The sequence below is a fragment of the Phyllostomus discolor genome, chromosome 5, assembly GCF_004126475.2.
Source record: "Phyllostomus discolor isolate MPI-MPIP mPhyDis1 chromosome 5, mPhyDis1.pri.v3, whole genome shotgun sequence".
Classification (NCBI taxonomy): domain Eukaryota; kingdom Metazoa; phylum Chordata; class Mammalia; order Chiroptera; family Phyllostomidae; genus Phyllostomus; species Phyllostomus discolor.
In genome coordinates this window covers 111,144,258-111,167,535 of record NC_040907.2, presented here as the reverse complement: position 1 = coordinate 111,167,535, position 23,278 = coordinate 111,144,258, and the positions used below count along the sequence as shown (strand labels likewise).

The following is a 23,278-nucleotide window of genomic DNA, read 5'->3' as shown; positions in this document are numbered from 1 at the left end:
AGAGGGAGGTGTCTTAGAATGTTCCTTCTGAGTCTTAGTTCTTTGAAGCAGTTAATGAGACACCCTGAGATACTGGAATAAGTGACTGCTCATTGAAAATGGCTGTTGCAAATTCTCTGAATCCTTACTGCAGAGATCCATAGAGAATGAGAATGAGAATTCCTAATAGTTTAAACATAGTTTCTATATTAAAAACAACAACAACAACAACAACAACAACAAGAGAAAAGGACTAGGCAAAGTATAATAAAAAAATTAGGTAGTTTAGGAACTTTAGACAGGAAACAGAAATCATGCTCAGAACTAAATCTTAGGAGAATTTGCTGAATTATAAACCAAGAGGTTAAATGATCTGTCCAAAGTTGCACATTTGCTGTGGCTAATTAAAAACTTTCTAGAAGTAATTTTCATTTTATAGTAGAAAGGAGGAAACGCACCGTTATATTTTCCAAATCAAGATGCTTGTTGTGTACAGTTTCACAGAGTCTTCGAATTTTCTCCTTGATTTTGTTCATGTCTTTTTCATTCAGTAGCTTAGCTGAAGAAGCATCTTGTTCCAGTTCTAGAAGTCGAATCATTAGATCTAGGCTAGCTCTATCAAGATCCATGTTCAAACGATCTCTACTCAATATGTACATGAGGGCAGCTGTACAAAGGGACAGATTCTTCAACAGATCCCAAAAAATATAATGTAATTAATTAGTGGCAATTTCAGGAAATAAGATCATTTTGACATTTATTCACATGGTGGAAACATTAAAAATGTTTTATTTATTGAAACTCCTACCTCTTAAAATATTCTATAGAAATGTGAATTAAACAAAGTACTGCTGCTTAAATTTTTGCTTTCTCTAGATCTCCCCTACATGAATGCTCCAAAGCTAGAATATAAGTAGAAGTACGTATTTCTTTGGCCATTCCATGCTAAAGGAAGAGTTTACAGAACATGTTTTTTTCAGCTCTATATAATCTTATTTTACAATACATTTCACTTATTCTTTATGATTAAGCAAATAAAACCCAATTTCAATTAACAAAATCAGTAATCTGTGTTTTAAAATCTGTATCAGAAACTTAGCTACTTTTTTCCTATAAAATAAACGAAACTGAGTCTGTGTCAATATATAAAAATAAGAAGCCCAAATAATCACATTTAGATCATTTCTTTAAAATAAACCAATCAGATTTGGTTGAACCAAGTAATTAAAAATAAAATTATGTGTTCTCAAAATCATTCAGATCAGCACACTTTGCTTCTAATAGGTTGTAAAATCTACAAGTATAGTTTAGGTAACATTATTCCAACATATAATAACATTGTACTTGTACTTATTTCAATACATAGAAACACAATAAACTATGTAAACATTTAAACTTTAAACCCTCCAAGGCAGAGAGATTTCAGACTAAGTGACTAATCAAATGCTTACACAGGAAGTTACTTTTGGAAATTAGAATGACACAAGTAGAGGCCTTGGGAGATCCTCCCCCAAGAACACATCAATAACATCTTGGTCCTCTTATAACTGCGTAACAAAGGAAATTAAGAGTTTTTTCTCTTTCCCCCTCTCATTGTTCTATATCTATTACAACTCAGTGATGAAGTTATTCTCACTCAAGGTTAAATACATTGCTTTCCATTTCAGAAGACTAAGTATTAGATTATGTATACTATTCTGCATTTAAAACATGATTTCCAGCCCTGGCTGGCGTAGCTCAGTGGATTGAGTGCGGCCTGCGAACCAAAGTGTCGCAGGTTTGATTCCCAGTCACAGGGTACATACCTGGGTTGCAGGCCATGACCCCCAGCAACTGCACACTGATGTTTCTCTATCTCCCTCCCTTCCCTCTCTAAAAATAAATAAGTAAAATTAAAAAAACAAACAAACCATGATTTCCCTGAACAAAAATAAAGCCCTCTTAAATACCACTATTGATAATTAATGATGATTATATTTTAACTTCAGAAACATTAAACATGACTTTTATTACATATTTTTGAGAGAATGCATCAAAGTCAAAATGAAAATGAATTTCTTTTTCACAATGAGCCAAGCTAGATTCAATATTCAGACAAAATGCTTTTTTAAAAAAAAATTCAAAACCTTTTTTTTGGTCATACTATTAATATCAAATAGTAAAAATTCTTTTCCAGTACCTTCTAATTAGAGAAAATCAGTGCCCATAGAATTAAATCTCCAGTACGATATGGTATGTTAGCTATGATACCTGAATAATTTTTTTTATTTTATTTTTAGATAGAGAAGAAGGGAGTAAGAAAGACAGGGAGAGAAACACTGATGTGCAAGAGAAACATTCCATTAGTTGCCTATCGCATGCCTCACCTAGGGACCTGCCCTGCATCCCAGGCATGTACCCTGAACCAGGAATCAAACCAGCAACTTTCTGGTTCTCAGGCTGGCACTCAATCCACTGAGCCACACCTGCAAGGGCTGAACAATGTTTTAATAGTATAAAGCTACAAAAGGAAAACTGCCATGAGAAAATAATCTTAAATGATTTATTAAGCAGTAACTTCTGGCATGAAGCTCTACATATTTAACTAAAGTTCAACCAATACTTAGCAAATATTTATATGTGAATATCAAATAAACATATTTGTCAATAACCAAGTAGACTGTAATTTTAAAATATTGCTTCTCAATTCCAGAAACTTAAAAATACCTGATGGTGCTGGCAATCATCCAAGGTTTTAAAGACCATTGCTACCATTCCATGTGCTCTCAGGTGCATTCGAAAACTGGGCATGGCACATTTAGTAGCCAAGCTAATAACACTGGAAGAAAACAGACTAGGTTAGGGAGACTAAAAATAGTTAGTATTTTGTTTGCGCAATACCAAAACAAGCAAATGCGGGTGGGTGTCAAAGCATTGCTTGTGTAGATCAAAATATAAAGATGGCCAAACTAAATTATTAAAAATTTACTCATGCATAATATATAATTAGGTATGTTATATTAAACTATATAAATAACAAACCATCATCTTCAATGTATTTCTTACATTCTATTACCATTAAAAGCAGAAAGTCTCAGGTGCTTTTCATAAAACCTTTGATACATGAAGATATAAATATTTCATTGGCTATATTCTGATTGGATAATTCAAAGATATTCAATCTACTATAGTATGCAAAAGACTGTCCAAATTAAAACATGCTTAAATGAATGTAATTATCACATGCATGTCTAAAATTTTGGACTGGAAAAGAACTTAAAAGATTCTTTAACATAACGCTTCTTTCAAGAATCTGAAAACTGAAGCATATACTATGCTAAAAGGCTATGATCATCCAACTTTCCTTTGTCCATGTAAAATCAAGTCCCTTAAAGAAATCAATCATATTTTAACATGTTATTACTGGCTATAAACTACATCCACGATAACTAAATCACAAATGTTTAGCTCTATCCACTTGGAAAATTTTAATGAGCTATAGCATACATACAATTATTAAACATAAAAAGAAGAACTTACCTAAGGCAACGTGTGTTTAGAGGCTGAGTGCTCTTTAAGCCACTTAACAAGTACTCAATGTCATCAGTGAACTCTTGGTTTTCACCAAATTCTACCACATCATTGAAGTGCTTCACATGCTGAACAACAGTGTATAACTGCCAAGAAAAAAATGAGTCCACCTCCTTTTTAACTATGAACTAGCATATTTAGTTAAATCTATGGGTGTGCTGTACTTTATTTAAGTGTATAAAATCATTACAGGGCAACTAAAAGATGTTTTCAAAACACTGGTGGTACTAATTCAAGATTAAGCTTGTGACTCAAAGCTGTGAATATCAGACATTAAAAAGCTAAATGTTACATACAGAAATCTATCCACGTGCAGTAAAACTATATGGCTGCTTACTTCTTTGTCTTCTTTTCTGCATTTTAGTGCAGTAACTATATCTTGGTAGGGCTGAGTAGGTATTGTCACAGTTTTTATCACTTTGGGTGGTGGTGCAGGAGCCTTAAAAACTCCATCATCTTTTTGATTTGGTTCCTTTGAAGACAGCCTCACCTATTGAAAAAGGTAGTTGGTTATTCTAAAATATATAAAAATAGTAACATCTTTTGTACCTAGCAAATTTAGCTTAAGAAAAAAGACGAAAGGACACCTCTGAAAGGTCATAAGGCATTTTTTAAAAGGTTTATTTCATTCTCATTTGAGAGAGGAGGAAAGGGGGGAAGGTATGGGGGGATAAGCAGACAGACATCAATGTGAGAGAAAAACATCTGTTGGCTGCCTCCTGCATGCACCCTGACTGAGAACTGAACCTGCCACCTAGGCATGTGCCCGGACCAGGAATCCAACTGGCAACCTTTTGGTAACAGGATGACTCTCCAACCAACTGAGCCATCCTGGTCACAGGGCAGTAATAAAAGATATTTTAAAATTTCATTCAACTACTAGGTAAGATTAACATAGGTTTTACTTACAAAGAACCACTCAGGAATTCCTTCTGTTCTTTTTCAAACTTAACACTTCACACAATCTGTTATTTGTTATTTGTCTCCAGGACCATTAGAAGAGATAAAGAACCACTAATTACTAATTTGCACAATGTGTTTTATACTAGTAAAAGGAATTTCATATACTCAACTTAAGAAGAGAGGGAACTAACTACACGTTGTATTTTAGAAAGATCTCTATTTCTGACTTTTGTTGTTATAAAGAACTCACTCTTTGATAGCTCCAGATGACTGAGGTGCTACTACCATTATCTAGAAGTATTAATGTATGGTCCTACCAATTATTTTGAAGAAAGCAATTTGATAAGAATCTTTTTCAAATGTGTTTTGAAGTGAAAGGTATTACAGGAATGCAAAAAAAAAGTCCTCCTCTAAAAAGCAAATTAACCACTCAAAGCCACTTTAAGATTGATTTAAGATGTAATTTATAATCCAGTTCTTAATAGTTAATACAAATTTCAAATATGGACTAATTGCATTTTTAAAACTAAATACCATAATTCCATACGATGTGGGTCAGAAGTAAAAAGCGGCCAAATATTTTTTAAGGCTTTTATTTATAACCTAGTAAGAACAGAATTTTTATAATCCTGTCCACAATCCTTATTTTTCCACAGAATAAAACTGAAGCCTCAAATTTTTAGTTAGGAAGTCCAAAAGAAACTGCTAGCCCTGACTGGTGGGCTGGGTGTTGTCCCACAAACCAAAAGGTTGTCGATTCCCGGTCAGGGCACATGACTAGGTTGTGGGCTAGGTCCCCAACTGGAGGCATGTGAGAGGCAACCAACTGATGTTTTACTCCCTTTCTCCTTTCTTTCCCCTCTCTAAAAATAATAATAAATAAACTGTTAAACAGGGAAGCCAGGGACTTTCCAATTATGTACAAAGATAGCAAATCAAACAAACACAAAATTAAAAAGTACAGTTCACTTACTGTAACACTCTGAGGTTTTACTACTGGTGGCCCAGGTAGTTCTTCTGAGTCGGGATGGTTCCAATGTCTGGCATTATATACAGCTTTTGTAGGAGACTACAGAAATGAGAGACAAAAAAAAAGTCAACTGTTTCCATATTTTGCATTCTTATAAAACTGTCTCATTTCATAAATAAGATCATAATGAATAATATAAATGCATACGCATATACCCTATCCAGAGCAGGTTACACAGTATCTGGCTTGTATTCCCACCATACTCCCATGACTATTCCTGATGGAGTCACTGTGGTATTCTGCCACAAAACTGACAATCAGTACTCTGAACAACTATTACCATCCAAGAGAAGAAATTAAAACTCTTGCCAGGCTTGTACTAACTTAATCAATATAGTTCATTCAACATGTCCATTATTCCTCATGCTGCTGATTCACACCCCACATTCCTCCAACCATGGAAATCAGGCAGCTTATGACAAGTGATAAAGGTCCACATTCATTCAAGTGGAACTGTTGTGACCAGATGAGTGCCATCATTCAAAAGTTTTCAAATTTTATAAAGGTAAATACGGTACATACGCCACATGTTACAAAACATAGTAGATTCTAAAGTAGTACTAATATAACAGCATCTATGATTTCTGCAGGAAAATGTACACATATTTACACTAAGTAGGATATTGCCTCACCTCAGTTTAGGGTAATTTGCTGGCAAATCAATTACTGTAACAATGAAAAAAACTTTCAGTTTAATAATCTGAATTTCAGAGCTGAGAAGAACTGTGAGCCTGTATAACCAAATCTATAGGATTTAACCTGTATAAAAGGTACAAATTCTTACTTTCAAAGGAGACTGGTTAAACAAAGAGCAAAACTATTTTGTCTATCCTTTCCAAATGTTAAAATTTGTCCTTGAATCTTCAAATAAATGGTTTGAATCTCAGAGATTTTCTGTCTTTATTAAGAGTGCAATAATCGGACTTCCGGCAAGATGGAGGAATAGGTGGATGCACCGTACCTCCTCGCACAACCAAGATTAGAACAACAATAATTTACAGACAGAATGACACTCAGAAATGACAGAGGATTTATCTGAATGGAAGTCGGACAGCCAAGAAGTTGAAGTAGATCCATATATCCAGACTGGTAGGAGAAGACAAGCCGGGTGGGCCCGGGGCTGGTACGGGTCGGCGGCGCGCGGAGGTCAGGGAAAATTTGGCGCGAAATTGGTGCGACAGCAACCGGGGCGCAAGAACACAGTGGTGATCCCTGATTACGCAAGCTGCAGCTGGCAGACCCAGTGGGGCAGCGATTGTGGACCAGGGCAGAGCTCGCAGCCCAGGATCACAGAGAAGGGTCTGAGCCCAGGAGAACGGAACTACTGCCATCGTTCGCTCCCATCCCTGCTCCCGCCCCTGCCCCCACCCCCACATATAACGTCACAATCTAGCGACTGGGGTGCCAAGCCTCTGTGAACACCTAAGGCTCCGCCCCCCACCATAACAAGAGCAACCAGACCAGGAAAAAGCCAATCTATCAGATGCGTAGTTCAAACCACTGGTGATCAGAAAGCTCATGGAATTGGTTGATTTTGGGCGCAATTTAGATGAAAGGATGCAGGTTACCATAAAAGAGATACAGGAAGATACACGGAGGAGAGCCAATAGTGAAAGGAAGGAATCTGAGTCTCAAAACAATACAGTGGACCAGAAGGAAGATAGAATCAACCAAGCAGGAAAGCATGATGAAATAAGAATTCAAAAAATCGAGGAAAAGCTTAAGAGCATCCAGGATACCTTTAAACGTTCCAAGATCCGAATTATAGGGGTACCAGAATGGGAAGGGGAAAAGCTACAAATTGAGCACGTATTTGAACAAATAATAAAGGAGAACTTCCCCATTATGGCAAAGGGAACAGTCTTCCAAAATATCCAAGAAGCTCAGAGAGCCCCAAAGAAGTTGGACCCAAGGAGGAACACACCAAGGCACATCATAATGACATTAGCCCAGGTAAAAATGAAGGAGAGAATCCTAGAAGCAGCAAGAGATAAGGGGACAGTAAACTACAAAGGAGTTCCCATCAGACTGTCAGCTGATTTCTCAAAAGAGACCTTACAGGCAAGAAGGGGCTGGAAAGAAATATTCCAAGTCATGAAAGACAAGGACCTACATCCCAGATTGCTCTATCCAGCAAAGCTCTCATTTAGAATGGAAGGGCAGATAAAGTGCTCTTCAGATAAGGTCAAGTTAAAGGAGTTCATCACCACCAAGCCCTTATTTTATGAAATCCTAAAGGGACTTATCTAAGAAAAGATAAAGAAAAGACATGTATAGTAAAAGGACAGCAAACTCACAATTATTAACAACCACACCTAAAGCAAAACCAAAAGAAACTAAGTAAACAACTAGAACAGGAACAGAACCACAGAAATGGAGATCACATGGAGGGTTAGCAGCAGGGGGGTGGGAGGAGGAAAGGGGGAAAAGGTATAGAGAATAAGTAGCACAGAATGTAGGTTGAAAATAGATAGGGGGAGGGCAAGAATAGTATGGGAAATGTAGAAGCTAAAGAACTCGTAAGTATGACACATGGACATGAATTAAAGGGGGGAAATGTGGGTGGGAGAGGGGGTACAGGGTGGAGGGGAGAGAAGGGGGGAAATGGGACAACTGTAATAGCATAATCAATAAAATATATTTAAAAAAAGAAACAAAAGAGTGCAATAATCAAATTTCCAGCACCACATACAAAAAAAAAAAAAAAAAAAAAAGAATACAAGGAGAAATATACTTTAAGATTGGGAAAAATCTATATTAACCAATTAACTACCTGCCCTGGCTAGTGTGGCTCAGTGTGCTGAGTGCTGACCTGTGAACTGAAAAGTCGCCCAGGTTCCCAGTTATGGGTATGCAACCAACTGATGTTCCACACACCAATGTTTCTCCTTCTCCTTCCCTTACCCTCTCTCTAAAAGAGTAAAAAATAAATAAACTTAAAAAAATTCACCATCTTCCCTTACTAGCAAGCAACGAACTAATGTAACTATAAGATTCATACAAAGTTATCATTTTTTGCAAATATATCTTCAAAATAACCATGTATGACATCAAGATAACAGTGTAAATTCCACAAGAACTAGTATTTAAAAGATCAAGTTAAAACGGATTCACATATTAAATGTGTTAGGAAATCTTTTTAATCCTCACCCAAGGATATGTTTATTGATTTTAGAGAGTGTAAGGGAGAAGGAGAAGGAGGAAAAAAGTGGAAAGAGAGAGAGAGAAAGAGAAACATTAATGTGAGAAAGAAATACTGATTAGTGCCTCCTGTACATGCCCCAACTGGGATTGAACCCACAACCTTTTGGTGTACAGGACAATGCTCCAATCAACTGACCCACCAGGGCTAAATGTGTTAGGAAATCACAATGTTAAAAAGAATCTTACTGTGAAACTTACATGAAATAGAAAGTCTCTCATTTGTATTCAGTATATAGATCCATTAGTCTTGTGTAAAATGTTTGCAAAAAGTGATGATGCATTAGTAATCTAAAGCAATTTATACACTCATGCAATAACTTAAGCCTCTTGAGGCACAACCACATAGGCACTCAAGCATATGCTGTATAACCTGTATGACTACTAGGTGAGAGATCCCTCATTTAAGCAGCCTATAATATCTGAACCACAGTCATAACCAACTTTTGGAAAGAACAGGTGCCTCAAACCTCAAGCACTATTTTTTTTTAAAGCACTGATTTCAGGAAATCTTTGGAATAAAAAGGTTATCTGGTTCCAGAGGTTAACAAAATACCAGAGCAGGTCAAGGTTATATACTAAATTAACACCCTTCTAGTTAATTGTAAGTGGCAACACACCAAACAGTCAACAAAGCAGACTCAGAAACCAGATGGTCTAGATTAAAATACACCCCCCTGGCTGGTGTGGCTCAGTGGATTGAGTGCCAGCCCGTGAACTGAAAGGCTGCTGTTTTGATTCCCAGACAGGGCACATGCCTGGGTTGCTGCGGGCCGGGTCCCCAGTTGAGGGTATGTGAGAGGCAACCTATCATGTTTCTCTCCTTCTCTTTCCCCTTCCCTTCCCATCTCTCTAAAAGTAAATAAAATCTTAAAAAAATAAAATAAAAACAAAATCCAAATAAACAGTAAGCTCTATTACTTGTCATTCAATGTTTTTCTCATATGTAAAATAGGGTTAATATCAGTACCTTTAACACATCATTGTTTTGAGGATTAAATAAATATATGTAAGACACTTAAAAGAATGCCTAAAACAGTATGTGTTATATAAGAATTATTGTTGATAATACTAATAATAAGTTACTATGTGATCATATACAATTCTGAGTACAGTATCCTCATAAGAAAATTAGAATATATGCTCTACCTAACTAACAGAGGGACTGCAATAAACAAATGGAGTAACTGAAATGAAAACACTTTGTTAACACCATTAAAAGCAGACTGTGAGCCCTGGCTGGCGTAGCTCAATGGATTGAGCACGGGCTGAGAACCAAAGCATCACAGGTTCGATTCCCAGTCAGGGCACATGCCTGGGTTGCAGGCCACGTTCCCAGTGGGGGGGCCACATGAGAGGCAACCACACATTGATGTCTCTATCTCTCTTTCTCCCTCCCTTCCCCTCTCTAAAAATAACTAAATAAAATCTAAAAAAAAAAAAAAAAAAGCAGACTGTGACACAGTGTTCTAACTCAGCTCAAAAGTGCTGGATAATATCCCTGATAAATACAGATGCAAAAATCCTCAACAAAATACTAGAACAAATTCAACTACACGTTAGAAAAAAATCAAGCATGAACTCCGGCTATTGTGGCTCAGTGGATTGAGTGCTCGCCTGTGGACTGAAAGGTTGCCAGTACAATTCCCAGACAGGGCACATGCCTGGGTTGCGGGCCAGATCCCGTTAGGACCAAGTGAGAAGCCTCCAATCAATGTTTCTCTCACACATAGATGTTTCTCTCTTTCTTCCTCCTTTCCCCTCTCTGTAAAAACAAATAAATAAAAAATCCTGCGCCATGACCAAGTGGGATTTATCTCTAGGATGCAGAGAAGGATCAACATGAAAATCAACCAACCATAGTTACAGAAAAGGAGGACAAAAATCACACAACCATCTCAACCGGATACATAAAAAGCATCATCCAACAAAATTCAACCATTTTTCATGATAAAAACACTCAATGAACTAGAAATAGAAGGAAATTACCTCAATGTAATAAAGGGCATCTATAAAAAATCCCACAACACAATTAACATCACTCTCAACAATGAGAACTGAAAGCATTTCCTCTAACATCAAAAACAAGAAAAAGACACCCTCTCACTGCTTTTACCGAACACAGATCGCACTGGACATACTAGCAAAAGCAATCAGGCAGGGGAAAAAAAAAAGACATCCAAAACAGAAAGTAGTAAAATTTCCTCTATTCACAAATAACAATCTCATGTTAAAAACCCTAAAGATTACACATGCCAAAAAAACTTTTAGAACTAGTAAATGTGTTCAGTAAAGTTGTACATCACAAAATCAACATATAAAAATCAGTTGCATTTCCATACAACAAAAAACAAAAGATGAAATTAATAAAGTCCCATTTAAAACAGCATCAAAAAGAACAAAATGCAGCCCTGATTACTGTGTCTCAGTGGTGGAGCATCATCCCACAACTGAAGGTTTGCGGGTTTGATTCCCGCTAAGGGCACATGCCTACGTTGTAGGTTCATTCCCAGCCCAAGTGGATACAACCCCCGGTCAGGGTGCATGAGGAGGCAACCTATCAATGATTCTTTCGCACCAATATTTCTTCTCTACCTTCTTCTCTAATTCTAAAAAAGCACATGAAAATGTCCTCAGGTGAGGATAAAAAAAGAAAAAGGGACCTTCCGGCCAAGATAGAGGCATAGGTGGATGCACCGTATCTCCACACACAACCAAGATTGGAACAACAACAATTTAGAGGCAGAATAACACCCAGAACTGACAGAAAATTTATCTTAATGGAAGTCGGACAGCCAAGAAGTTGAAATAGACCCATTCATCCGGACTGGTAGGAGGGGCGGAGATGAGCAGCTGGGAGCGGGTCGTGGCACAGAGAGCAGGGAGAGCTGGGTGCATAAGGCAACCAGGGGCGTGTAAGGCATCTGGGGCACGCAAAATCTCAGTGGGTGGACCCTGAGTATGCAAGCAGCAGCTAGCAGACCCAGTGAGGCGGCAATTGTGGAACAGGGCAGAGCGCGCAACCCAGGATCCCAGGGAAGGGACTGAAGTTCCACAGAGAACGGAGCTACTGCTATTGTTTCCTCTCGGCCCTGCCCCCACATACAGCGTCACAACCCAGCAACTGGGGAGCCCAGGCCTGGTGAACACCTAAGGCTCTGCCCCTTACCGTAACAGGAGCAACCAGACCAAAAAGAGAGAGAGAGAGAGAGAGATGGCTCAAACAGAAGAACAAATCAGTGCCCCAAAACTCATCCTTTTGAGTGACCAAGAGATAGCTAACTTATCAGATGCACAGTTCAAAACACCTGGTGATGAGGAAGCTCACAGAATTGGTTGATTTTGGTCGCAAATTAGATGAACAAATGCAGGTTACCATAAAAGAAATGAAGGAAAATGCACAGGGAACCAATAGTGATAGGAAGGAAACTGGGACTCAAAACAATAGAGTGGACCAGAAGGAAGAAAGAAACAACCAAAAAGGAAAGAATGGAGAAACAAGAATTCAAAAAAAAACCCGAGGAAAGGTTTAGGAACCTCCAGGACATCTTTAAACATTCCAACATCCAAATTATAGGGGTACCAGAAGGGGAAGAGGTAGAGCAACAGATTGAAAATGTATTTGAACAAATAATAAAGGAGAACTTCCCCATTCTGGCAAAGGAAATAGACTGCCAGGAAATCCAGGAAGCTCAGACAGTCCCAAAGAAGTTGGACCCAAGAAGGAACACACCAAGGCACATCATAATGACACTAGCCAAGGTAAAAATGAAGGAGAGAATCCTAGAAGCAGCAAGAGACAAGGGGGCAGTAAACTACAAAGAAGTTCCCATCAGACTGTCAGCTGATTTCTCAAAAGAGACCTTACAGGCAAGAAGGGGCTGGAAAGAATTATTCCAAGTCATGAAAGACAAGGACCTATATCCCAGATTACTCTATCCAGCAAAGCTCTCATTTAGAATGGAAGGGCAGATAAAGTGCTCTTCAGATAAGGTCAAGTTAAAGGAGTTCATCTTCACCAAGCCCTTATTTTATGAAATGTTAAAGGGACTTATCTAAGAAAAGAAGATAAAAAAAAACCACATATAGTAAAAGGACAGCAAACTTGCAATTATTAACAACCACACCTGAAGCAAAACCAAAAGAAACTAAGCAAACAACTAGAACAAGAACAGAACCACAGAAATGGAGATCACATGGAGGGTTAGCAACAGGGAAGTGGGAGGAAGAGAGAGGGGAAAAAGGTACAGAGAATAAGTAGCATAGATTGTAGGTAGAAAATAGACAGGGGGAGGGTAAGAATAGTATGGGAAATGTAGAAGCTAAAGAACTTGTAAGTATGACACATGGACATGAACTAAAGGGGGGGATGTGGGTGGGAGAGGGTGTGCAGGGTAGAGGGGAATGAAGGGGGGAAATGGGACAACTGTAATAGCATAATCAATAAAATATATTTTTAAAAAAGAAAGAAAAAGGAAAAAAGGAATAAAAATGCTTAGGAATAAACTTAACCAAGGAGGCCAAAGATATTTATACTGATACCTACAAAGCGCTGTTTAAAAGAAACTAAAGACACAAAGAAATGGAAGGATATTCTGTCTTCATGGACTGCAAAAAAATATTGTTAAAATGTCCACACTATCTATAGTGACCTATAGATACAATGAATTACTATCAATGGCATTTTTTACACTAATAAGAAAAACAAAAGTAAAATTCATATGGAACCACAAACAACCTTAAGTAGCCAAAACAAACTTGAGAAATAACAACAACAAAAAAAACCCCTTGAAAACGTGGAGGACTCAGACTTCAAAACATACTACTTCAAAACATACTGCAAAGCTACAGTTATCAAAACAGTAAGGTATTGGCATAAAGGTATTGTAGATATATACAAACCAATGGAACAGGATGGAGAGCCCAGAATTAAATCCACATATATATGGTCAAATGATCATCTTTTAGGGTGCCAAGACCAATTACACAATGGGAATAGTCTCTTCAACAAATGGTGCTGGGGCCCTGGCTGGTGTGGCTCAATGGATTGAGTGCTAGCCTGCAAACCAAAAGGTTGGCGATTTGATTCCTAGTCAGGGCACATGCCTGGGTTGCAGACCAGGTGCCCAGTAGGGGGCGCGTGACAGCTAACCACACATAGATGTTTCTCTCCCTCTATTAAAAAAAAAAAAAAAGGTGCAGGGAAACTGGATTACACAAAAATCAACTCAAAATGAATCAAAGACTTAAACATTAAACCTGAAATTGCAAAACTCCTGAAAAAAAAATGCAAGATAAGATAGGTAATGCTGGTCTTGGCAATGACACCAAAAGCATGAGCAACAGAAGAAACATAGACAAGTAGGACTCCATCAAACTAATAGGTTTCTGCACAGGAAAGGAAAAGATTAAAAGAGTGAAGAGGCAACCTACAGAATGGGAGAAACTATTTCCAAACCATATATTTGGTAAGGGATTACTATCCAAAATATAGTTGACCTGTGAACTACAGGGGTGTAAACTGCACAGGTCTACTAATACACAATTTTTTTTCAGTAAATATAGTTGGCCCTTGTATCTGACAGTTTTGCATATGCAGATCAACCAACACCAGATTGAACCAATGGTGGATCAAAAACAGTACTTTCAAATTCCCACCTGTAAACTGAAATACTGTTTTCAATCCACAGTTGGCTGAATCAATGGATGCTAAGTACCAAGTATAGTTTTCTGGAGAGTGAAAAGCTATACATGGATTTCTATACTGGTTGAGTAGTTCAAGTGGCTGGAGCAACATCCAGGTGGGAACCAATAAATAAACAAATAAGTGAAACAACAAAATTTCTCTCCCCCAAGATTAAAAAAAAAAGGTTATATGTGGATTTCTGACTTGCAGAGGGGGTGAGCTGTCAGCACCCCTAACTCCCACATTGTTCAAGGGTCAACTAAAAAAGAAATTCCTACAATTCAATGTCAAGAAAAGAATGAAAGAAAAAAACAAGAAATGAGCAAAGGACTACTTACATTTTTCCAAAGAAAACAAAGGGCCAACAAGGTACATGAAAAAAAGTTCAACATCAGTAATCATTAAGAAAAATACGTATCGAAGAACTTCAACGCCTGCCTAGAGCTTGGTGAGTCCCTGGCTGCAGCCGCAGCACCATTCCTCTGAAGAGATCACAAAAAAACTCCAGGAGGAAGGAGATGAAGAAGCGGGAGGCTAACTGGGAGCGGCTTAGCATGTTGCTGGAAGTGTACCAGTTCTCTCAGTACACCTCTGGATAAAGCTCTACCTAGCCAGTCAGGACTTTAGAAACACAGTGGACAATATAAAGAAACTCATGAAGAAGCATGAGGCTATTGACAAATCCACAGCCAGCCGAGCAAAGCGCTTTGCCGCCATGAAGAAGCTCACCATGCTAGAACAGATCCAAGAGAGACCCATGGAGGAAACAGGGCCTCAAGAGGAGGAAGGCGAGACAGCAGGGAAGGGTCCCCGAGGTCCCCATCCAGTGGCCACTGAGAGAATGTACCCAATCAGTTTCCTGTCCTACTTGTCTAATTTCTTGGAGTCATTGCTACCAGAACCCACTCATCCCTACTAGGTTAGGCCAGGAGGCCAGGGACAAAGTTGAGGACAGGCACACGCCACCCAACCCCAGACACCTCCTTCAGATCAGTCTGCATTTTTCACTTAGGTTTTCCCTTCAACCCAGAAGAAACTCACTTGCCAGCCCACTGGCATGACTCTATTAGTTTGGTTTTATCTAGTCTAATAAATTTTCCTGTATAAATAAAGAAGAAAAAATGCAAATTAGATGATTTCTGCTCAAGATGGACATATAGGTAAATATGCCTCACACAACTACAGAAAAAATTACAACTAGACTACAAAACAAATTATCACCCAGAATCATAAATCAAGCTGTATGGAAGTGTGACAACCAAGGATGTAAAGAAGCCACATTTCTCCAGATGGGTAGAAGGTGCTGAGATGTGGAGAGGTGGAGAAGCACAGCTGAGTAGTGCCAAGTTGCACAGAGACACAGAATGGGCAATCCAACATCCACATGTGGTGGATAAAAATCGGGAGAGGCAACTCAGGAGCAAGGAATCTCAGCCCCAGACCAGACCAGCCAGCCCAGGGTTCTAGCACCAGGAAGAGAAGCTCCTATAACTTCTGGTTGTAAAAACCAGTAGAGACTGGGACAGCAGAAGAAACTGCAGGATTCTTGGGAGACTCCTCTTAAAGGGCCCATAAATGAGTTACACAGACTCACTTCCTCTGGAATTCAGCACCAGGACAACAGATAAAGGGGCACTAGTGGCATATGGAGAGAAATTAAAGTGACTATCATCTGGCCAAATGGGGGGAGACAGCTCCCTCCCAGGCAAAACTCCAGAGGCCAGGCAGTAGGTCCCCTCTCTGAGCCCTCCCCCACATATAGCCACAAAGCAGTAACACGGGTGCCTATTGCCTAAGGCTCCACCCCATACAACTTACAGGTGTGCTTTTCTACAACAGGCCACGTTACTAAGACAGGGACTCAAAGCAGTGCTACCTAATACACAGAAACAAACACAGGGAGGCTGCCAAACTGAAGAGACAAAGATATATGTCCCAAATGAAAAAAACAGAACAAAACTCCAGAAAAAGAACTAAACAAAATGGAGATAAGCAATGTATCAGATGAGGAGTTCAAAACACTGGTGTATCATGATGCTCAAAGAACTCATCAGATACTTCAACAGCATTTCTGATCCAGGCAGAAATGAAGGTTACATTAACTGAAATAAAGAAAAATCTGCAGGGAACCAACAGTGAAGGTGATGAAGCCAAGAATCAAATCAATGACTTGGAACATAAGTAAGAAAAAGACATTCAATCAAAACAGCAAGAAGAAAACAGAATTAAAAAAAAACTACAATAGGCAAAGAAGCTCTCTGGGGCATCTTCAAACATTCCAACATCCAAATCATAGGGGTGCCAGAAAGAGAAGAGAAGCAAGAAATTGAAAACTTAATTGAAAAAAAAAGAAAAAATAAATAAAATTTCCCAAATTGGTGAAGGAAATAGACATACAAGTCCAGGAAGGGCAGAGTCCCAAACAAGTTGGACCCAAAAAGGCCCATAAGACAGATCATAATTAAAATGCCAAAGGTTAAAGAAAGAATCTTAAAAGCAGCAAGAGAAAAGTAGTTACCTACAGGGGAGTTCCCATAAGACTATCAGCTGATTTCTCAAAAGAAACTTTGAGGCTAAAGAGACTGGCAAGAAGTATTCAAAGTGATACAAAGCAAGGATCTATAGCCAAGATTACTCTACTCAGCAAAGCTATTCAGAATTGAAGGGCAGATAAAGTGCTTCCCAAACAAGGTAAAGCTAAACGAGTTCATCATCACTAAGCCATTATAACAAGAAAGGTTAAAGGAAAATGTACTAAGAAAAAGAATATCAAAACTATAAACATTAAAATAGCAATAAAGTCACAACTGTCAACAAATGAATCTAAAAAACCAAACAAAGCAGAAAAGAAACAGAATCACAAATATGGAAAGCACTTGGAGGGTTATCAGTTGGGAGGCAGAAGGGAGAGAATGGGGTTAAGGTGCAGGGATTAAGTAGTACCAATCCATAGGTACAAAATAGCAGAGGGATGTTAAGAACAGTATAGGAAATGGAGAGGCCAAAGAACTTATATGCATAACCCACGGACATCAACTAAGGGGGTGGGGATCACTGGAAGGAATGGGGGTAGCAGGTGGAGGGTGGTAAAAGGGGGAAAACTGGGACAACTATAACAGCATAATCAACAAAATACATTTTAAAAGAAAAAAAGATTTCGAGACTTCCAGCCAAGATGGAGGCATAGGTAGACACATGTGTCTCCTCACACTGTGCCTCCTTGCACAAACAAAAAAGGACAACAAATTTAAAAACAAAAACAACCAGAACTGACAGAAAACCAAACTGTATGGAAGTCTGACAACTAAGGAGGTAAAGAAGAAACATTCATCCAGATCGGTAGGAGGGGGAGAGACAAGCAGTCTGGTGGTGGATAGGACCTACGCCAAGGTGGCGACTGGAGGACCCGGTGGGGGACAGACTGGGCAGTCCCGCATTCAAGTGCAAATGAACTGGGAGGAACAACAGGGGAGCGAGACAGACCATGCAACCCAGGGTTCCAGTGAGGGGAAATAAAGCCTCAAACCTCTGAATGACAACACCTGTGGGGGTTGAGGCAGCAGTGGGAGAAACTCCTAGCCTCACAGGAGAGTTCTCTGGAGAGACCCACAGGATCCCAGAACATACACAAACCCACGCACCCAAGAATCAGCACAAGAACAGCCCGATTTGATTGTAGGTAGTAAGGGAAGTGACTAAAAACTGGCACAGAGCAAAGCAAGTGGCATTGTTCCCTCAGACCCCTCCCTCACAACGCAGCCACATGGGTTGTCCCATCTGGTGAGTACCTAATGCTCTGCCCCTTACTACATAAAAGGCGCCCGGAGACACCCCCCATCTGAAAAAAAAAGGTCCAAATGAAAAAACAAATCAAAGCTCCAGAAAAAATACAACTAAGCAACGAAGAGATAGCCAACCTATCAGATGCACAGTTCAAAACACTGGTAATCAGGATGTTCAAAGAATTGGTTGAACTTGGTCACATTTAGATGAAAAAAGGAAGGCTACGCTAAGTGAACTAAAGAAAATGTACAGGGAACCAATAGTGACAGGAAGGAAAATGACTTAAATCAACAGTGTGGACCAGAAAGAAAAAACATTCAACCAGAACAGAATGAAAAACCAAGAATTCAAAAAAACGAGGAGATGCTTAGGAACCTCCAAGACATCTTTAAACGTTCCAACATCCAAATCAAGAAGGGTGCCAGAAGAAGAAGAGGAAAAGCAAGAAATTGAAAACTTAATTGAATGAATAATGAAAGAGAACTTCCCCAATCTGGCAAAGGACATAGACTTCCAGGAAGTCCAGGAAGCTTCAGAGTCCCAAAGAAGTTGGACCCAAGAAGGAACACACCAATGCTCATCATAATTACATTACCCAAGATTAAAGATAAGGAGAGGATCTTAAAAGCAGCGAGAGGAAAGAAGACAGTTACCTACAAAGGAGTTCCCATCAGACTGTCAGCTGATTTCTCAAAACAAACCTTGCAGGCAAGAGGGGGCTAGAAGAGCCATGTATTTGAAGTCATGAAAGGCAAGAACCCACATCCAAGATTACTCTATCCAGCAAAGCTATCATTTAGAATGGAAGGGCAGATGAAGTGCTTCTCAGGTAAGGTCAAGTTAAAGGAGTTCACCATCACCAAGTCTATATTATATGAAATGTTAAAGGGACTTATCTAAGAAAAAGAAGATGAAAAACATGAACAGTAAAATGACAAGAAACTCACAACTATCAACAATTGCACCTAAAAACCAAAAATAAAAACAAAAATGAACTAAGCAAACAACTAGAACAGGAACAGAGTCACAGAAATGGAGATCACACGGAGCATTATCAGCGGCGGAATGGGAAGGGGAGAGAGACGGAAAAGATACAAAGAATAAGTAGCATAAATGGTAGGTAGAAAATAGGGGGAGGTTAAGAATAGTATAAGAAATGAAGAAGCCAAAGAACTTATATGAACAGTCCTGCCTGGAGTGGCTCAGTGGGTTGGGTGTTGTCCCCCAAACTTGTAGGGTACCAGTTCAATTCCTGGTCAGGGCACATGCCTGGACTGTAGGCCAGGTTCTTGGTTAGGGCATGTGTGACGAGGCAACCAATTGATGTTTCTCTCCCTCTCTTTCTCTTCAGTTCCCCTCTCTAAAAATAAATAAAACCTTTAAAAAAAAATCACAATATCATATCACACTGTAAAAAACAAAAACAAAAACAAAAACAAAAACAAAAACAAAACCCCACAGTAAAAAACAAGTGTTGGCAAGAATTCAGACAAATTAGAATTGGTTCCCTGAACACTGCTGGTGGGAATTTAAATGGTAAAGTCATTATGGAACACAGTATAAAGGTCCCCCCAAAATTAAAAATAGAACCACCACATGTTGCATTTCTAGCTCAAGGTTATTTATCCAAAAGAACTGAAATCAGGATCTCAAAGATATATCTACATTCTCATGCTCAGTGCAGCATTTTATCACAATAGCCAAGGAGTGGAAACAACATATCTGGTCCACAGATGAATGGATGAAGAAAACATGAGATACAGCCACACATCAGAGTATTATTTGACCATAAAATAGAAGGAAATCCTATTATATGCTAAAATATGGATGAACCCTGTAAATATTGAAGAGGAAAAACAGACACCTACTAAGAAGAGCTCCTGTGGCTAACTAGACTCAGTGAGAAGCCTAGCAGCCATTTTGGCACAGGGGCCTGTCACACAAACTTTCTTAAGAGGTTACCACATGAATTTCTTTCAAAAGCCCTTGAAAACTGTGGAGAGGATAACTAAGTTATATTAAAAGAACACATTTGATAAACTTTCTGTTTATTTGGTAATGCTATTAAATATATATTTTTTTTACTTAATGATTTTAGAGAGGGAGGGAGGAAAAGAAAGATCAGTTTCTTGTTCCACTTATTTATGCATTCACTGGTTGATTCTTGTATGTGTCCTGATCTGGGATAAAACCTGCAACCTTGGTATATTAGAAAGATACTTTAACTGAGCCCAGCCAGGACCTATTATTTTTAATGTTTTTGATGATGTTTTTACCATTTTAATGCTAATAAGTAATCTGAAAGAAAACAGATCCAATGATAACTTTTGACTATTAACTGAAAGTTGTACATGGTTAATATAAGGTTTATTATAGAAAGAGGGAGGGGTGAAGACACATCCTACTACCTAAAAAATTAGTGAGATAAAAAAATATATGAATTGGCTAATACACATTGGAAGAGGGGGACCACAGACAATGACAGACTGAGATCTTTCCATTATTCCAAAAATGATATGACAATTTACATGCACCTAAATGAATTGTATATGAAAATCACAACACTATGTCACATGCTAATGTCACTCAGTGAAAGTTACTGTGTACAGTATCTGCAATACAAAAGCAGTCAACTTTTCATGAAAAATGAAAATTATCCTGACCATTCAGCAACCTAGCTAAGTTTTAATTGGGCCATTCTGATTGCCACAGTAGGCTTATCTTTAATCTTGTTAATTTTATTTTGGTTTAAAAAGCAGACACTTCATGTTAACCAAATTCTTTATATTTTCTGTATTAAAATATTTGTGATTTCTGTTTATTCTGAAATCTAACGAGAAAAATTATTTAGCATAAATTAAATACAAAGCTCTTTAGGAATACTCTATTAACATTTGGAATCATTATAACATATTTCAGTCCTAGGCATCTTAAACATACTATTCCTTACTATTTAATTATTCAGGCAATTATGACAAGAGAACCTTAACACTCTATTACAGCTAAGGAAAAAATATGTCAATGACAGGCTTATGAAGCATTTACCCATGAGAGACAATCTAGTTTCTATCAAAATAATGGATAAATACCAGTTTTTTACTATTATAATGCCAAGGCTGTGGTTAGCAAATTGGTGTGTCAAATCACAATTAAAAAGCAGAGGAAAGAAGAATTCCTTCATGAAAAGCTAAGAAAAAAACGGCAGTATTATGCTATCCATTGTTAAACTGGTTCCCAAAAGGGTAAAAAATTAAAATAACTCCCTTAAGTCATGTGAAATTTTTAAACAATATAACCAAATTGATTTGAATTTCAAAGACTTAAACTAAATGAGGACAAATACAGTGTGCTGATCTGGATTCATCCACTCAAGAATATCATAAAAACAGAGTCACTCTCACCAACATTCAATCAGCATGCTCTACAAGTAAGTGACTTCTGAAAAACGCAAAGGGCTACTATGTACAAGTATGCATGGTACTTTGATGGCAATCCAAAAGGGAAAATTAATCTGGGTTTGTCCTTTTAAAAAACTGTTAAGAAATTTTTTTTTAAAAGATGGGTGTTAAATGCTGAGGAAGTTTGAGGCAAAAGCTTTACAAAGATTAAGGTAACTTTTAGCTCTTTAGAACTTTTGAGCATAATCATCTAATCTCAAAATGTTCTAAATTCTAAACTATGACAAAAATAAGCTTAAAATTTCGTAATTTATTAAATATTCAGAGGACTAGCCCTGGCTGGTGTGGCTCAGTGGGTTGATTGTCAGCCTGTGAACCAAAAGGTCAGTGGTTCAATTCCCAGTCAGGGCACATGTCTGGGATGCAGGCCAGGTCTCCAGTATAGGGAGTTCAAGGCAACCACACATTGATATTTCTCTCCCTGTCTTTCTCTTTCCCTCCCCCCTTCTCTAAAAACAAATAAATTAAATCTAAAAGAAAAAAATTTAAAAAATACTCAGAGAACTAAATTATTTGGAAGGAAAACTGCCAGTATCGCTAAACTAAAACCAAGAATGTCAGTGCTGCTAAGAACTAGATATAATACAGAGCATTATGAAGAGAATGTATTCCACAGGTACAAGGAAGTAGTAGAGCTGAAAAATCTTTCTTTATTGCCTGATTCAATTAAATGCTACAGATAAACCTTTTAAAGATACAGCTGCTATTTTTATAAGAAAACTGTCAATCACTGTCAATTTTCTACCTGAAGAATAATGCACACTACAACTCCGCTGTTTGTGAGTATAACTTCAAAAGTATAATTGGTAGTAGAAGTTTTATAAAAGACAGCCATTGCTGTATCAGAATTATAACCTGGACTCTGAAAAATCCAAGTAACAAAGCACAAAATTCCATATTTGGCACTTTGTGAAAATATAACTTAGTCTTTAATTCAACAATTATTAAAGATATTAGAATGAACCAAGATAAAAATATCAGCTGAAATAGGTGTCAGCTTTTTACAACTAAAAATACCATTAAGTATGTAATTGATAGGTTGTATGAGGGAAAGGATTATCATACTTCAAAATACAAAAAGAGAAACTGAGACACCTGTGCCTAGAGAATATTCATTATCCCTTTCATTTTCCTTTAAGAATATTTAACTGACAGATACCTGACCAGATTATCCAACAAATCTGCTATTTGTGTGGGCAAATAGTAACCTTCTGGGTCCAGGTCTTCTAGGACTATTCACTGCCTACCCCTTTCTCATTCCTTCTACGCTCTTGTAATAGTCTAGAAATGGTAAAACACCACCAGAGAGGAAGTTAGCAACAACAATACAAAATGAAAACAGTCCAGAGATAAACTCCTAAGAACGAGATAAACTCCTAAGAACTGGTAAGCCAGAGAAAAATAAGCTACTTATTTAAGAACTAACTTGAAACTTCTCTTACAGCAACTGAACCAAACCTTAAGACAACAACCTCTGAACAATCTCCATCTCAAATTAGGACCAAATGTGCTGAATATAAAAATTTGCCAACCCTGAATTGGTACATAGCAGGTCCTTTAATAACATCGTTTCATCATAATATTGATGATATACCACAGGAACTTAACTCCTATCTACGTCAATTAACCTATGGTAAAACTGGTTTTGTTATACGTTTTCACTTAAAG

The 23,278-nt window shown here is 38.0% G+C and overlaps 1 protein-coding gene across 1 annotated transcript in view; it reads right to left on the bottom strand.

The window, feature by feature from the left end:
- The window catches only part of WAPL (WAPL cohesin release factor), a 102,248-nt gene that overhangs the window by 20,685 nt on the left and 58,285 nt on the right, over positions 1-23,278 (bottom strand). Inside the window, 5 exon segments of the mRNA XM_036026723.1 lie at positions 438-665; positions 2,686-2,797; positions 3,499-3,635; positions 3,887-4,039; positions 5,426-5,521. Of these exon segments, the coding sequence (XP_035882616.1) occupies positions 438-665; positions 2,686-2,797; positions 3,499-3,635; positions 3,887-4,039; positions 5,426-5,521 (726 nt within the window).